The 17,758-nt window shown below is 48.6% G+C and overlaps 1 protein-coding gene across 1 annotated transcript in view; it reads left to right on the forward strand.

Annotated features, from left to right (window-relative positions):
* Positions 1-1,016: 1,016 nt before the first annotated feature.
* ttll7 (tubulin tyrosine ligase-like family, member 7) overlaps positions 1,017-17,758 on the forward strand; it is a 28,357-nt gene continuing 11,615 nt past the window's right edge. The window contains exons 1-7 of the mRNA XM_056604167.1: positions 1,017-1,088; positions 2,068-2,196; positions 5,434-5,555; positions 9,732-9,799; positions 10,212-10,370; positions 14,894-15,110; positions 17,439-17,603. Coding sequence (XP_056460142.1) covers positions 1,064-1,088; positions 2,068-2,196; positions 5,434-5,555; positions 9,732-9,799; positions 10,212-10,370; positions 14,894-15,110; positions 17,439-17,603 — 885 coding nt within the window. The 5' untranslated portion in view covers positions 1,017-1,063. The remainder of the gene's footprint in view (positions 1,089-2,067; positions 2,197-5,433; positions 5,556-9,731; positions 9,800-10,211; positions 10,371-14,893; positions 15,111-17,438; positions 17,604-17,758) is intronic.

The raw sequence follows: 17,758 nt of genomic DNA on the forward strand, positions 1-17,758 counted from the left end.
TCGATGAGGAGGGGCAGGTTTTGGCCTCTTGCGCCGTTTGATCCATCAGATAGACCCCCGCAACAAAGGTGCACGTCATTGAGAGATCATTACCTACCAAGGTTAGTTGGGAAAAGTAGACGGAAAGTTTCTTAAGCTGATGCCCGCCAGCTTTTGACGGTTGCTGATAGTTCTTCAATGTAAATGCACCAGCCCTCCTTCCACAAGCCTTGCTGTAGGTGTGCCTGTCATAGAGCCACTGTAAAAGAAACAAAAAAAAAACACCATCTGTTGGTAGAAACCGAGGCACACGGCCGACACAAGCGCGGGACAGAACCGGAAAAAAGGCGACAGAGCTTTTTTTACCTGACAACCACATTCATATTTATCCAAGCCTCCATCGAATACTAATTAGCCCGGTTGACGCTGTGCAACGTCAGAGTATTCCATTAGGATTAGAGGAGCGGTGCTGACGGTGAAGCTGAGGAAGAGGAGGAGGAGGAGGTGGTGGAGGTGGACCTGGCCTAGGTGCATCCACCACAAAGCGTGTCCACCCGCAGTCCAAACGCCGACCCCCAGTCCACACAAGTGTGCCAACTGCAGTTAATTCCCCCCGCGGCCAATCTCCCATCCACCTGTTATCAGCTGTCAGCGACTGTAAATCCTCCTCCTTTTCGCGACTGTAAAACGTTTTTTAAATCTCCTCTTCCTCTGCCTATTTCCCAGGGTTCTTTGTCCACGTGCGTAGGTCGGCTGGCCCGTCTTTATCAGCACGCGAGCAGTGGCTGCAGGCATCCTTGAGAGGGTCCTTCAACGTCCCCGCCGCCGCCGCCACCACCGCAGCTTTGAATGCGGCCGGGAGACGCTGGTCCGAGGCACAGATGACCCACCGGGACGCCTGGAGAGTCCCGACAGGGGAAGCTAACTAAGGGGTGGGGGGGAGCGTTAAAGAGAGAGAGAGAGAGAGAGAGAGAGAGAGAGAGCGAGAGCGAGAGAGAGCGTGGTGGGGCCGCTGTGATCGGCTTTGAAGGCCCACCCGCAAAGTGTGGCAGCCAGGTCGGCCTTTAATCCCCTGGGCCCGGAGATGCCCTCCCCCCTCACTGATGGAGGTAAGTGGGGGTAATATGGTGATTTCCAAAGGAACTGAATCAGGGTTGCCCGGACATCAGGGCTTATGGTCCGGCGAACAACCCTATGACACACACTTATGTTCAAAAGACACACATTGGACACACACACACACACACATGGACACACACACACGTTGCGTGTCCCTGCGTGCACATGCACAAACAAACAAACAACGTTGTATTAGTTAAAGTTACAGTGTGTTACATTCAACACATACATTTAAATTTCAGTACCCATTTAAAATGGGTATTGCGAAATACCAGCCATGACGAGTTCCTGGTCCGCAATTCATTTACTGTTTTCAGATTATAAAGCAGCACAGTTGGCATCCGTCTTTGAATCCTTCTGGGCTCTAAGCTGTCACCATCTTTCAAATGCAACTCAAAGATGTACGGCTGTTTAGCACGTCTCTGAACATCTCTTTCGAAAGGGACAAGGCTTTTTAGGTCAGGTAGAATCTAGTGCAATCTCACTAGATCCAGTTTGTTTGCTTGCTTCCATTGCAGCAGGCTGTGTTTGTGTGCCAATTTCATTTATATCTGGCAACCCGGGTACTTCGAGAACAGTGAGAACAGACTAAACTAAAAAGAACCGTCCGACCTGAACAGAAATTACAACAATCTGGCTGTCCCATAGTGTTGTCACAAAAAGTCAGTATTTTTACCTTATCATGTTTCCGGACATGTTGCTGGTCATTTCATGACCATTTTATGATTTAGTACGGTCAAATTGTGAATAAACAATACAACGAGAGACAAAGAAAAAACGAATATAAAATTAACTTTATACGTCGTCGCCTCCGGTCACACCAACTAAACGCTGATTTAGCTGTACCTATATATTTACATTTAGGACATTTAGCTTCCAGTAAGTACATTCTTCACAACATATTGCTGTCGGTACAGTAAACTAATACCTCACCACCCTTTCTCACCCCCCCCTCCCCCCGTCCAACAGAGGGTCCCGGGGCGTCCCCCCTGAACGGGTCTGCCGGCCCCTTCAAGCCCAGCGGGACGAGGAAGAACCTCAAGAAGAAGAAGAAGGGCACCATCACGGCCAACGTGGCCGGCACCAAATACGAGATTGGTACGTGTGCTCCTGTCTAGCTGGTAGAGCCTGGTGTAAACACCGACGGGGTCCTCGGGATCCATCCATAAAAAGGTCCACCGAATGGCGTTCAGTATCGCCGACGTGAGGCCCTTCTATTTGTGTTGATATGAAGAGAGGTTAAGTCATCGTTGGTACGAAGATGGGAAACAAGATAAAGAGAATAAAGACGAGAGCTTAGGTCAAGTGATCGCCAATAAATGGTGAGGGCCTGGGGGTATCGCCGTGCCCAGCCTTGTAAAGAGGCCTGGCCAGAGACAACACTGTGGGTCAATGTTCGCACTTTCTCTGCTGCCGCAAGCCTCTCCATGCACTCATTCCTATTACTTACGTCATAAACAATGAAATACGGGGCATTTTGCGGCGGTAGGCACGATAAAATGCGATCCTCCACAGTTGAAGAAAGGCATCGCCCGACGGGAACTAGTCCGTCCCTCGATCCACCACAAGCCGATGTAATCTGGTCTCAATGCCGGGCCCGACAATGGCTGCTTAAAGGAGGCGGCTCCTGTGTGTAATATCCTAAACAAGACATAATGGGAAAGTAGCCACGGCCGTGCTCTGGGAAAGCGGTTCAGGTGGAGACAGCTCAGCCCTCAAGAAGATAAATAAATCTTTATCGAGGTAATTTAATTCAACCCCTCTTGTACTTTTTTGCTCGGTATATTTTTTTTCTGAAGGACCCCTGAAAGAGCAGAGTAAGCACTACTCTATTTGGTGTGGCAGCAGCACTGCTCTCGAGGGTGAGGTGCTCCAAATAACCCCCCCCCCCCCCCCCCCCCCCCGGAAAAGCACAGAGTCAGCAGCGGTAGCTGGAGCCTCCGGGGGGGGCCGGGCGGGACGGCCGAGCAGGAGTGGGTTTCTCGGGCTGTGAGGGGAGGCTCCCAGGGACCGTTCTGCAGGAGGGCCAAGGCCCTCGTAAAGGTGGTCAAGGAGGGCCATGTGTACGGCGCACCCGCATACGGTCTCGTTGTTTGGGCGTTTTTGAAGATGGATATTAGTGCAGGGTAATGGGGAAATTAGTCAACTGTGTTAAAGATAAGTAATCTGCCTTGGATCAGGGGTGGGAATTCCCCCCCGCCCCCTCCCACCCGAGATAGTCTTCACAGCGAGGTGTATATTAAGTCTCAGGATCTCTAAAACCCTGAAATAGCTATGCGTCCCCCCAATGTATATCGTCGTCTTTTTGAGCAAGACGGTCCTTAATGATCGAGGACCACAATGGTCCTCGATCGTTGCCACGGTGAGCTCCTCGCCGTCTTAAGTCAGCCAAGCGATGTTTCTCTTTCCTTTACGTTCGATAGATGGATGTCCCCTCTCGTCGGAGACATCTATTTCCCATTCAAGTTCCACCATGCATCATTAGGCCCCGATGTCGGCAGGTTTGCAGAGGCTTACAACAAATTAATTAATACCTCGTTTCGTTAGGGCATATACATTTTTCATTAGTCACCGAATAATGAATAGTCGCTGGATTAATGTCCAAACACGCCTGCCACCTATCTTTCATACTTTGGGGTTTCCAGTGGGATTTGAATGCATTACAGACCATTAATTTATCTTTTTGAGGAAAAGCATTAGCGCTGACTGCTCTGTGCTCTGCAGCCAGGCCTCCCGTTGGTAAATACGGCTCGGACATTGTTTGATGTATATCCTACGGAACCTATTTTCCCTGCTTAGGCATGCATAAACAGAATTCAGCCTGCCAAGTCGTGAAACACTGAGCTAAGGAGACTCCAAGGGGATCAGAGTTTTGATATGTGTTTTCGCATTGCCGTCCTGACAGCCGAAATGATCAGCTGCTTACTTGCCTGTTCTGGGAAAAATGGGGCTCATTCTCATTGGACTTGATAATAGAATATATGCGTAATGTACTCATGGCTTGATCGTACTTTTGTGCGTATGAGTGTGCCACGTCAGATTTAGCCAGTAAAGTAAATTGTCCTAAATGATAAATAATGCTGATTTTCACCTGTTCCTAAATGAGCATGTTCATGAGGTCATGTGAGCTAGCATAATCGAGGCCCCCCCAAAATTTAATTTGAATTCAATTTAACAAGATGTTCTTCCCCTTTTCTGCCCAAAAACATTATGAATTACTTTTGCGGAAGTTATCTTTCAGTTCAAATAATATTTAGCAGAAGTGGCATTGGAGCAGTCTGCTGAGGTGAAAAACGACAAAAAACAATGAGCAGGTGTTCACTGAAGCCGCACAGTGTTATTAAAAGGGGTTTATTTGAACTGGGATCCCGATAGACTGCTTGGCAAGGCCTAGCTGTCCATGGAGTTTGAAGTGTTGATAGTAATACTAGGATCATGTCAGGTTTAATAATATCCAAGTTGTTCTGAAGAGTCAGTTTGGAGTATAGAGACCGCAGCGTCCCTAAGGACTGTGGTACTTTGCGTTTACTTTTGATTTCAGTGATCGGCAGTGATGAAGCGTGCCATGCCTAAAATAATAGATGTAGAAATTGAAGTTTAGAGTTGTAAAGACTTCTATATATCACGTGAAAGTGTGCATCCAACGATCAAGCCACGAGAGCATTTACACGCACACACGCACATCTGGGAACCCACACACATACTTCCAGCCACTAAGGGTTGAAATACTGAAGTCAACCAGTCAAGAACTCTATTGCACTAATCTTCAGTAAAGAAGACTCGATGGAACAAAGCCTGTGTCAAAATTGTGACTGATGCCCACTCAGTGTTACTCATCCTGATCAGTTATTCTAGACATGAGCCTACGCAATCCCAATGAACCTTATTATGGCCTATTAATGCAATTTCCTTATGTTTATTGTTGTATAAATGCCCATAATGGATAGGCCTGAATTAATCTGATAGTGAAGGAGAGTATAATATCAAGGCAATTATACAAAGATCAATTTCTTTTTTAATTTTATTCCAACATAATCATTAGTCGAAGCTATGGAATTGGAATTGCATGGCAGCATTGCTTATTTCTGCTCCGGCCAACCGATTGCGTCTCGTAAGTCAATCCTACATCCCGGTAGAGTTCGTCAAAATACAAGGATTTAAATTTGCGAGAAGTGCTCTTAAAAAGTCTCGGTACGAGCCTTTTCATCTGCAACTCTGCATTCTGAGCTGTTCTTGCAGGAGGACGATTACCAAGGGTTACGGGGTCTCTGACTAAAAACAGAGTGCAGCGTCCCTGGGACTGTTTTAACCATTTTTTCCTCTTGGCCCCCCCAGTTCGTATAGCCATCAAGGAGATGGGCTACCTCAAGACCAGGCACGAGGACGAGACGGCCAACCTCATCTGGTGCGACTCGGCTGTGCAGCACGAGAAGATCGCTGAGCTCAGGAACTACCAGGTACCCTGTCCCCGCCGCCAGCCAATCAGGGAGCAGATACCGTTGAGTTATTTAGGAGATGTTTTAATCCAAAGGGATTTACAGGGAATTCCGATGCAGGTCATGAAATAGAAGGGTTGTTAGGGGGGGGGGGGGGGGTTAGGGGTCTTTTTCAGGGATCCCTATGGGTTCGACTGCGGACAGGGGCGGCTGAACTCAGTGGCTGAGTCGCACCGTCGGGCTGGGAGTCGAACGCATGCCTCTGCCCTTGATGTTTCCGAACCCGTCACCGGTTGACCGTTCACCTGGTTACCATGGATTTCAGGCATTCCCTTTCAAGCCATGAAATGCCACCTGGGGGGAAGTGATTGACATTTTACTCTCCTTTAAGAAGCCCGTTACCACCAGCCATGGAAGATAATCCCCCGTTGGGCCACCGGAGGAGACCGCCTGAATGCGCAGGAGATAGCCAGCGCCGAGCGTGATTGTGCAATTGTAAATGTGAGGCAGCACATTGTGCCAAAGAAGGAGCAAGTGCGCTATCTCACTCACTTCCCCCCCGGCTCTGTGAATCGAAAGGTCACAAGAGGATGTGAACAAGTTGTACCGATTCCTTTCGAGAGAGGGGGCGAGTGCATCGCCGTGGGGATGAAACACCACAGTAGAAAGCGATTTCCACCGATTGAACGAAACATTGCGGGCGCTTTTAAACCCATGTTCCTTTTAAAAACCTCTTCCCTAAATCGCCTTTCACCTTGGAGAGGGCTTCTAAGTTTAACTTCTTTCCTTCTAAATACTCGGGCGCCTAGGTTAGGATGAACATTGCGAGAAGTGTGTTGGATTTCATGCACTCATGGTTCTCAGTGTTGCAAATACCAATAGTGTTTCACATCGACTGGCCTCGGCAAGGCAGCTTGGATAGTGGGGATTGCACTGATGAGCCCATCAGGCTAGTATCGACAACCCTTATCTCATGGATGGACTGATTAAACCTCTCATTGTCTCATGAGCAACTCGAACTGTAACAGACAGGTAGTCCTTACTGTGCCGTTAGTGATGCATCCATTGTTGTTTGCGCACTTGATTGGTTACCAATCGTGTCAAGGCCGACCAATCCTGAACGAGGGATCCTACTTTGTTACACTAGGGTCTATTAGATATTAGGTCTAGGGTCTAGAGAAAACATGAGACAGACAGTAATCAAATGACATGCGAGTTTAGAGGCTTGCCACTTGGCCTCAAAGCCCTCTGCGTAATACAGGCTCAAGCTGGGATCCTTGTCAGGGATTAACAGAAACATAATCAACCTTCTCATAACTAAGCCTTAGCTTAGTTAAGATTGGAAAGTCATCGTTTCAATCACCACCTACCTGGCCCTTCTCCTCTGTATTTGCTGGGGTGTAGTGAAGTTCATCCTTTTGCGACTGAGGGATTTTACAACATTCACAGCTTGCGATTGATCAATGCATCCATGTAAGCCTTAGTGCCGCTAAGTCAAGCCAGCTTCATGCTTCACGTCCGGAATCGAGAAATGGAAAAACATATATGGGAGTTGACAGGGCTAAATTTAAAAAGTTTTGATTTCAATCTAATTCACCATGAAATGTTCCTGGCAGGGTTGGTCCAATTGTGATTACATTTTGCAGATCAATAAATATCTAATTTGTAAAAAAAATAAATGTACGACTGTGTACGAAAAATTCAACAGTCTGCAACGGACTACTGTAAGCTTGTACACATACATACGACAACATGTATGTTTTCCCATACATATGCAAACATCACTCAACCACTATCATCAAAGGTACCCCCACTGCTTTCTGCTCCCCCTTTGAGGGAGCCATACTTTACGCCAGTTAACTCATGTGGATCGACGTTACACACTCTTGTACCCTTGACATTTTTTCAACTAATTACACATTTCTTGATGTGTAAAATTATATTTTAATTGGACAAACCCTGCCAGAAAGAACCTTTCATGGAGATTCGGAATTAATGATTTGAAATATTTTTAATTAATCTCCGTTACAACCTTTTCTGTTTTCCATGGTCAAGGCCTGCAGCAATAAGAAACAGTACTTTATTGTTTACACTGATACTGTGTCTCTATATATACTATATATTTATATGTATATATAATTTATCACTTTTTGGGCCCGACTCCCCGCCTTCTGTATCTCACCCTGGTGCCATCATGAATTACAACTCACAGAACAACTCAGTTGTTCTGTGTGTGTGTGTGTGGGAGATGCATAGAAAAATGGATAGGTGGTAAGGGAAGAGAGAAATGGGCTATGGCTCCCAGATGGTCCCCTCCCAACCATTGTAAAATATCAAGTGGCATTGCGTGACAGCAGTAGGCAGTAGACACTAGTAGGCATGTATGCTTTGCGATGAAGGCTTCACAGAGCACCGTGCATTTGCGTGTCGATGCGTTTTGTCGCAGTGACACAGAAGATCCTTGCTCCGTGCCACTGTTTGCCCATGTGGCCTTAAGCACAGAGAGGGCTTTCTATAGTCTATGGCGAGGAAAAGCACTAGGTACATGAGAGGAAGCGACAAATCGACATAGAACTGGAAAGGTGGACAAGACTGTTCTTTGTCTGAAGCCTCACTTGTACAGTATGTTGCTTTGGATCAAAGCGTCAAAATTAAAGACATTCCTAGCTGTAAGGGATCACGCTAATTACCCCCTAACCTTAAGTCAAACTTTACATTAGCCATTATATGTCAAGGTGCTCCACCCACCATATGGAAGGCCACATGAAAGTGTTTTTCACTCTTGCAATTATAACTCCCCCATCGCTTATGACGTTCACGCCATTTACCTAACCCTCATTACAGCCCTGGGGGGAGATGTTATTTTCCTTGCCAGACAAAGTTGAGCTGGAGGGACAGGTTGGAATCAGAGGTGTGTGTGTATATGTGTGTGGGCTGTGCAAGGGCACGCACAACAAAGGCAGCTCCTGGTCGCCTGCGTCTGTGGACGTATCCATCTGCGTTTGGCCGTCACCTCCGTCTGACCTTCCCCCGCGTGCTACCGGCTGAACTCGGGGCCCCGGGTGCCTCCTGCACGGCTCCATGTGTTTGCCATCCATCCTCAAGGGCCCCTATTGGATCAGAGCCGACACTAATGACGATTAAATCACACGCCGGTCGACAGAGAGGGGTGCTCGTTAGCTAGGCAGCAGGGCGAGCGGGGAACCGGCCGCTGATTGGAGTCGGTTGAACATTATACAGATGGAAAACAACAATCCCGACGCATCGGCGTAATGGCCGTCTCCTCGCCGCTGCCGTGCTGCCGCGGTGTTGCGTGTGTGTGAGCGAACCGGGGGCTTTGAAGGACGAGGAGAAGGAAACCCCCCACAACAATCGCTTTTGATTTGCCTCTCGTCTTGCCACGTCTGGTCCTGGCGCGCTGTGAATTGTGCGATCTCTTTCCCTCCCCGAAATCCGTAATTAGGTCTGTCGCGTTTGGATGATTATCACAGATTTCTTCTTTTTTTTTCTTTTTTCTTTGCGCTCTAGCATTCATACCCCGCACTCACCACCGGAGAGCTTTCGCCTACATTTTTCGATGTTTTTTTTTACTGTTGTTTATTTTTTTTTCTTCCCTCCGTCTCTTCCCTCGCTGTGATTTACTCTGGAAGTTTGCTGTCAGGTTTCGGTTCATACAAGCCCTAATTAACGGCCCTGTTCTAGCTCATTCGGTCAAAGAATACAGAACAACACCGTTTTTTTCTGTGAGTTGCACCACCACCACCAACACCAACACCGCCCCTACCACCACCGCCCCCTTTCTACACATTCAAAGCAATTCATTCAACTGTCACTGCCTACAATCACAACGGCCCTCGATGCAGAACCAATTACCTCGGTCCCTCTGAGTTGAGATCGATTATATTTCTCCCCCCAAACCCCACCACCCCTCCCCCTTTCCCTCTTGCCCTAACCAACCTTTAGAAAAAAAAGAAATGTGGGGAGAAAGGGGGGAAAGACATGGTATACTAAATTAGGGTTAGGAGAGGTCCCGGCCTCACCTTTTTATTTTGGGTCCGTAATTGGGCATAAATGTCAGGACGTCGTAGGCTCACTTCAGGTTGCCTTTAATGTGCTGGTTTCTAGAGCGGAGCGGGGGTGGAATTGAGTGGCGTAATGGCCCTAACAACATTATTATGTCTGCCTGTCCCTCTGCAGAGAATTAACCATTTCCCTGGCATGGGCGAAATCTGCCGCAAAGACTGTCTGGCCAGAAACATGTCCAAGTAAGTTTCCCTAATCGGCTCGGGGCGTATGCATGATGTACGAGCGTCCACTGTTTGTATGCTAAACCCTGGAGCTTGGGCTGGCTGGTTGCGAGAAATAAATGTGCTAACATGCTAAATACTGATCATATGGCGACTAGGATGTACACATTGGTAGATACGACACGGCAAGATCATAGGGATAAATACAGCATTGTGATTTTCTACAGCGAAAGCCGAGAAGAACACCATGTGCAAGACACATTTTCCAATCCGAAACCGTGCAAGCCTTGTGTAAAAGCACAAAGTGTACTGCATTCGAAGTATCTTCCACATTAACGCGACGCCTCCAACGCTCTGGAGAACGGCGCGTTACAAGGCCCTTGGTTGATCCCGCCTGCCCCTCTTTCCCCGCGCTTGTTCCCCCCTGCAGGATGATCAAGTGCCAGCCTCAAGAGTACGGCTTCATCCCCAAGACCTGGATCTTCCCGGCCGAGTACACCCAGTTCCAGAACTACGTCAAGGAGCTGCGGCGCAAACGCAAGCAGAAGACCTTCATCGTCAAGCCCGCCAACGGAGCCATGGGCCACGGGTAGGTCTGCCGTCTACCGTGTGTTCCTGAGGGAGAACGGATACATCGGGATGACAGGAGTTCAGTGTAACGGCTCAGACTGGTGCACTGAGACTCTGTTTGAATTGGAAGGGGGTTGCATCACATTGGGAGCCGGCGCTTCCATTCAAAGCATTAGAAGTATTGGGAAAAGGTGTGCCCTCGAGTGGTTTGCAGGACAATAAAGGCCGTGGGAGCCGGAGAATGAACCCGGCGGTGGTGGAACCGGAAGGAGTTTGTGCCCAAAAAATAACTAAATGAAAGCAGGAAGCTCTCTGACCCTGACACAGATGTCTGTGGAGAGAGAGAAAGGGCATGAAGTTCATCAAATGTAATACTTGAGCCAAAAAGGCTGCAGTGGCTCCCAGGTCCGGAACCGTCCTGAGGAACACACATACAGACCAACAGATAAAGTCGAACACACAAACGAACACACGCACACGCACACACACGCACGCACGCACGCGCGCTCTCTCTCACGCACGCACGCACGCACGCACGCACGCACGCACGCACGCACGCACGCACGCACGCACGCACGCACGCACGCACGCACGCACGCACGCACACACACACACAAACTTTAAGTCTGTGTCTGTCAATGGCTTCCTTGAAGGTCTCTTTCTGTGATTAATGAACACTGACATGGACCAGAGTATGAAACGGAGCAGGACACTCTTTGCAGGAGCCCCTGGATCTGTCCAACGTGTCTCATGCTCTAAACGGAAAGGGAACAGTTGATTAGTGCATCATCACCGTCGGTAAACTGATTCTCTTTCTCTGTGTGTGCGTCCGCTTTAATGTGTCCACCAGGATTTCTGTAGGATTGGATCTTCTAGATGCTGCACGGAAATGTTTCTGAGATGCAGCAAAAGCAATCATAACACGCCATAAAACTTTTTACTGTCAGATTACTGTCAGATAATGTAATTTCTGAATAGCAAACAACCATCTGATAATGAGATGGCCCAAACGAATTGCAATATTTGTGCTGCTTGTGAGTCCAACAAACACCCATGAATCTGAACGGAAGCAGGAGATGTTCTTTGTCTTGGATTCCATCTGTCTGGTTGTCAACACAGTTCATCTTCAGGTGTGACTGGCTATGCCTAATCTACAAGACAAACATATTGATGGAGGAGCAAATTAATTGGGAAAATACAAATGCATGATGATCTCCTTGTTTTCTAATCAGGATTTGTAAACCTTGGAAATATGTTTCCTGTGGGCCAAGAAAGCTGTGGTGTATTTATTACAGGCACCAATAGGTGGTGGTATTGAAGTACAAATCATCCAGTGTCCTTTCTGTCTCTCTTTTTCGTTCTGCTCGAGTTTGTCCTTTCTGGTAAGCCTTATTTTTGTGCTCCATGATATACTGGGTTGCCTTTATTTATTACAATATAAAAAGCCTCGGAACGATTGAATTATTGCCATAGAGTCGCAAAGTGAAAGATGATGAGTTTACCTCGACCACTCAACGGCATGCGTCCCGGAAGATTAGATTTTTCTTTATTTTTTGCGCTCGCCGTGACGCAGCAGGATATTAAGTTATACCCGTCCTCTCGCACAGTTTATTTTTCTGCCGAGCGACTAAATGAAGTCATTGTTTGTGTCTGAAGCATTGCTCGTGAGGAGGGGGACCAAAACCAAAAAAAAATAGCTATTAATGAAATAAAATGTTGGCGGTTAGACAGGGAAGAGCTTCTCTGCGACAAATTAAAAAGAGGCGCAGGGATGGGGGTGGGGGGGCTGGGGGGGGGGGGGGGGGGGGGAAGAGTGTGAGTGGGCCGTGATCAACCGACAGCTCCGGCTCATCAATCATGTCACCGGCCGCCCCCTCCAACCGCCACTAACTAGCAGCATTAACGGCCGGCGCGTCGTGGCTCAGGCCTTGAGAGGCGGCGCTCTCCGCGTCGGAGGCCACAGGCACCCATCAGCTTCCTGTCTGGCACCTGAACCCCCCCCCCCCCCCCCCCCCGTCTCCACCGCTCTCCCTGTTCCTGTCTGTCGATTGGCCTCCGATAAGGACACTGAACACGGTGCGGCGTGCGGCGACCGTGTGGCGGTCGTTTAGCCGCGAGCTGCACCACGGCGGGAGGGGATGATTGATCCACCCTGGAGACAATGACTCCCCCACACACACACACACACACACACCCAGAACCCCGACCCCTCAGATGACACCCGCCCCTCAGGCACTTCCACAAGTACTTATCACTCCTCCACCCCTGCTCCATGCGTCCCTGAGCGGCTGGAAGCACCCCCAGCCCGACCTCAGATGAACCGCTCTCTGAACCCTGATGACAATATTGCCTCTGAGAAGATCTTTTGGATAAGTTGTGTACTTTCAGATTATTGGACCGATAAATGCTTTGGCAACAACGAATCAACGCCCGAATCTACTTTTATTTTTACATTTAGATACAGATCATGGTGCAATTATTAAAATCAGGGAAATCAAAATAACTTCTTTGGCCAGGTGCCATGGTACGGTTATATCACAAATAGTACTTTTTGAGTCAATACTTATTTGGCATGAATGTCTGTGTGTCTGAGTAGTCCAAGCTGTGCACACAACTAGTTTAACCCCAATCTGCTTTAGCTCTGAGCGATGCAGAAAAACGGCCTAAATGGCACTTTGAAAAACAAACCTTTCACTCAACTACTCTACTACTTGTAAACCTTTTCCCTCTCTCTCTCTTTCTCTTTCTCTTTTTTATGGGTAGCCAGAAGCCTGTGCATCATAATGCCTGAGTGACATTGACATGGGACCAAAGCAAATTAGTTAGCGTAGAGGTTGAAGAGAGGTCAGGATACTGGCTCCTGTTAACCGGGACCCAGGGTTTGAGGAGAGAGGGCCTGTATTTGATGCAGTAGGCTGTTTGGAGTAAAGAATAAAGTTTGGCTTCCAAAAAAAAAGGGGGAAACATGTTGATATCATCCAGATGCTGACAGTGCAGCTCTCAGACAAAGCCCATGTTCTTTTTTTCTCATGAACATTTTTCTTATTTGCATTTTTATTTAAATCCAGACCCGGCGATAAACACTGTAACAAAACTTTGGATAGTTCGACAACGCACGGAGCCAAGCAGCTTGTTCTCTTTGGAAAAGACCTCAGGCGTGATTTCCTTTCTTATTTACATATGCTTTCAATAAGGTTTCTCTAAAGCATACGCGTCCAAGAGGAAGGGAAAACGCTGAGATGTCACGGAACCATTAGTCTGACCTTCGCGTTGTTATGAAAATGTCAAGATGAAAACTGTATTTAATCAATGAACTGAACTAAATTATTTCTGTTGCCTCTACCCTTTAACTCTACAGAAGCCTGACATCAAACTGTATTTGAATATGCAACAAAATCATCTAACAACAACTACATAATACGCTTCTTTGCAGTATTGTCCGCCACACATATAAGCTAGGGTGTGAGTTCTAGTGGGGCTGATATTAACGTATTGCTGATAGACCAAAACACATTTTGCTTTCACACATACTGTCAAACACACACACACACACACACACACACACACACACACACACACACACACACACACACACACACACACACACACACACACACACACACACACACACACACACACACACACACACACACACACACACACACACACGCACACACGCACACACACACACACACACACACACACACACACACACACACACACACACACACACACACACACACACACACACACTGTCCATAGCTGTCATAGGCTCGCCTGGCGGCCCTCTCTGCGTATGATTATTGAATTCGGTTATGAGCCGCCATCAATCATCTCCGCATTTGGAGACCAAATTTGACTGGGTGAGATAAGTCTGTCAGATTCGTTTTTTTGGAAACTGTTAATAAATAGAATTGTGTTGAAGTTCGGCTCTTGCCGGACCCCGTGACAGAAGCGTTTAAAGTCATACATCTGCCATGATCAATCATCGGCAACACGTATCAACGTTGCGCCATGCAATCAACGGTTCACTTACACGTGCACTCGCTCTGCGTTCCGAAGGACTCCAACCAGAGAGGCGCTTTAAGTGAACGCTCCCCGCTACGAGCTGGCAGAAAGTTTTGCAATAACGACCCGACGAGACAGACATGACAACAGTACCTGCATGTCGCGCGCCGCACACACTCGTCGCGCCGCTCCCCCGACGCCTCCTCGTCTGCCGCATGCTGTCAGCCAACACCGGAGGTTGAGGCGCGAAAACGCGACGCTCCTATACCGCTGGGGTCAATTCCCTTTCTCTACTTCTTCTCTTAGCAGCGATATATACAACGACAACGACGGAGCCATCAGTCAGTGTTCACGCTCCCCAGCTATGTGGCCATCTATCACTTTTTTAATTATCTTCTTTTTTTTTTTGTCTCTATATGCCATATTTTATTATGCTGCCGAAGACACCCCCTCCGCCGCCCCCACCTCCACAGAGGATTAATAATAAATTATCGGTTGTCGTCGTCTTCTTCTTCTTCTTCTTCTTCTCCGCAGAATCTCGCTGATCCGTAACTGCGAGAAGCTGCCTGCCCAGGAGCACTACATCGTGCAAGAGTACCTGGACAAGCCCTTCCTCATGGAGGGCTACAAGTTCGACCTGCGCATCTACATCCTGGTCACCTCCTGCGACCCGCTGCGCATCTACCTGTACGACGACGGGCTGGTGCGCATGGGCACCGAGAAGTACCACGCGCCCAGCGAGGCCAACCTGGTGGGGCCGCACGCACACGCACGCACGCACACGCCCGCAAAGGCACGCACACGCACGCACACGCACGCACACGCACGCAAAGGCACGCAAATGCATGGTAACATACACGCACACACACACACACGCAAAAAGGCAAAAGCACGGACACATACACACACACACGCACATGCGCGCAAACACAAAGGCACATGCACGGAAACATACGCACACGCAGAAACACACACACACACACACACATGTGTGCAGGCCGGCCAACCGGCAGGCAAACACGAATGCAACCACACGTGCACGGACGTGCAGAGTCACACACATGCATGCTGTCCGTCCGGCAGGCTGATAGGTACGCACGCAAGCACACACACGCACAAATGTACACAGTCAGACACACACACACACGCATGCGCACACTACGACAATTTAAATCATACTAAAAATAGACGCAGGTATCTCCCATGCGAACACATTTGCATATAATCTGAGTAAAGCATCAAATCCCCGGTGTGAGTGAAGGCGGAGCGTGTGATTGGGTGTGCGTCGGATACAAAGAAAGTGCCCCGCGGTACATTCACTCAACACATTCCCCCGTAATGGCCGCCTCCAAAGGGTTTCGAGCCAGAACGCGGGCGCTGAATTATAGGCCCGTGAGCGCCTTCTCCGCCGAACCGTGGACACGGCCCGCCGGAATCCGAGCCTAATCAGAACATACGGTTCACACACACGTTGCACGGAACCGTCGCGTGCGGCATGCTCAAACACGCCATTCATATTCATAACGTGTACGCACACGCGGCGTGCATATGGTCGGCACATGCAGCGTCTTGTAGCAGGCAGGCTGCCGCTGGTGTTTGCCTTGGGGGTCGGGGCACATGCTGAGCATCAGTCCGTGGCAGACCACGCCACGCCGCAGCCCAGCGTCGGGTCTTTTCTTCTGTCTCTGCTGTCGCTCGCGATGTCCGTTTAACGTGTCGCCACACACACGGAACGATAGACAGAGACACACACACACACAGAAAGAGACACACAGAGAGACACACAGAGAAACACACACAAACGCACAGAGAAAGACACACTGACACACAGAGAGACACACACAAACACACAGAGAAAGACACACAGACACACACAGAGAGACACACACAAACACACACGCACTCACACAGAAAGACACACAAACACGGAAAGACACGCGCACATACGCAAACGCACTCATACAGAAAGACACACACAGACACACACACACACAGAGAAAGACACGCACAGGCTCACACAGAGACAGACAGGCAGACACACCAAAGCGAGTGGCCAGCTGTCGGATGGGGCACACACTGTGCCGTATTGCCTTACCCACTCGGTGACACATGATAGAGGGGAGACGTGCCTCTGGGATGGGGGCTCAATCCCCATCGGAGAGGGACTTCCAGACAGCCGCGGCAAACCCCCAAAAAACAAGATGGCCCCAAGGCGGTCAGGCCGTTATTACCTTGTGGGTCTTACACAAAGACGGGAGGCCATTGTGTGGCGCTTAACGGCGCTAAAAGGGGAGATTATACAAAGGGCAGCTTGAGTTTCAGCTAAGCAGCCATGATGGGGCATTTGAGGTGTTTCCAACGTCCTTATGGTTCCCACAGAAAACGTCTGGGGTCATTTGTTGGAGGCCGCGGAGGGGGGGGGGGGGGGGGGGTGGCTGTGGTCGTGTTTAAGCGAACGCTTTACCAGCTGTTGTGTTAAAAAGAGAGGGCCTGGATACCGCCAAAGGTGAACTGGCAGCGGCATTGTGGGTCATTTGCGATCGTCACACAATGTCTTTATCGGTGTCGGTGTGTATTGCTGCCGTTATGGCGTGCTCCAGTCGTCTATTGTTGTTGTAAAGGCAAGTTATCGAATCGACCCTGCAGGGTATGTTAGCTGAAGTGTGTCTTGAGTGTAACGGCGGTAATAAAGTCCAAGCTCCTCTTCAAAGGATTTCTTTCACAGAGGGCTACATTGAACACACTTATGATTTTTTATATTTTGTATGATTGTATTTTTTGGAAATGTTGCGGAACTCTGAATACACTGAGCACACATTTAAACTAACATATCCATGTTATTTATTTTTGGTTTACATATACATACAAAAAACAAATACTTACCACCAAGCCCACCCACTTGAACATGCAGTACACTCACCTAGAATAACCAAAAAAAAGGAAATAGATAAATAAATGCAATTGAAATAAAAATAGATAAATAAACTAGTAATCAAGGACACCACACTAGGCCGTGCCAAACGTCCGCTGAAGATTCTTAACCAACCCTCTCCCTCTTGTCTCGTTTTCTCCCCAACAGAGCCAGCTCTACATGCACCTGACCAATTACTCGGTCAACAAACACAACGAGAACTTTGAGCGCGACGAGACCGCGGACAAGGGCAGCAAGCGCTCCATCGGCTGGTTCACCGAGTTCCTCCGTGCCAACCACCACGACGTGGCCAAGTTCTGGGGCGATGTTTCTGTAAGAACACACGCGTGCGCACTCCTGCACACAAATGTGGACACAAGCGCACAAATAGTAGACGCAAACACGTTTGCAGAAACGTATGCAGACACGTTTGCGCACACACGCACACGAGCGCAGACGCACACACACGCACACGCACATCATAAAAA

The sequence above is a fragment of the Gadus chalcogrammus genome, chromosome 12, assembly GCF_026213295.1.
Source record: "Gadus chalcogrammus isolate NIFS_2021 chromosome 12, NIFS_Gcha_1.0, whole genome shotgun sequence".
NCBI lineage: Eukaryota > Metazoa > Chordata > Actinopteri > Gadiformes > Gadidae > Gadus > Gadus chalcogrammus.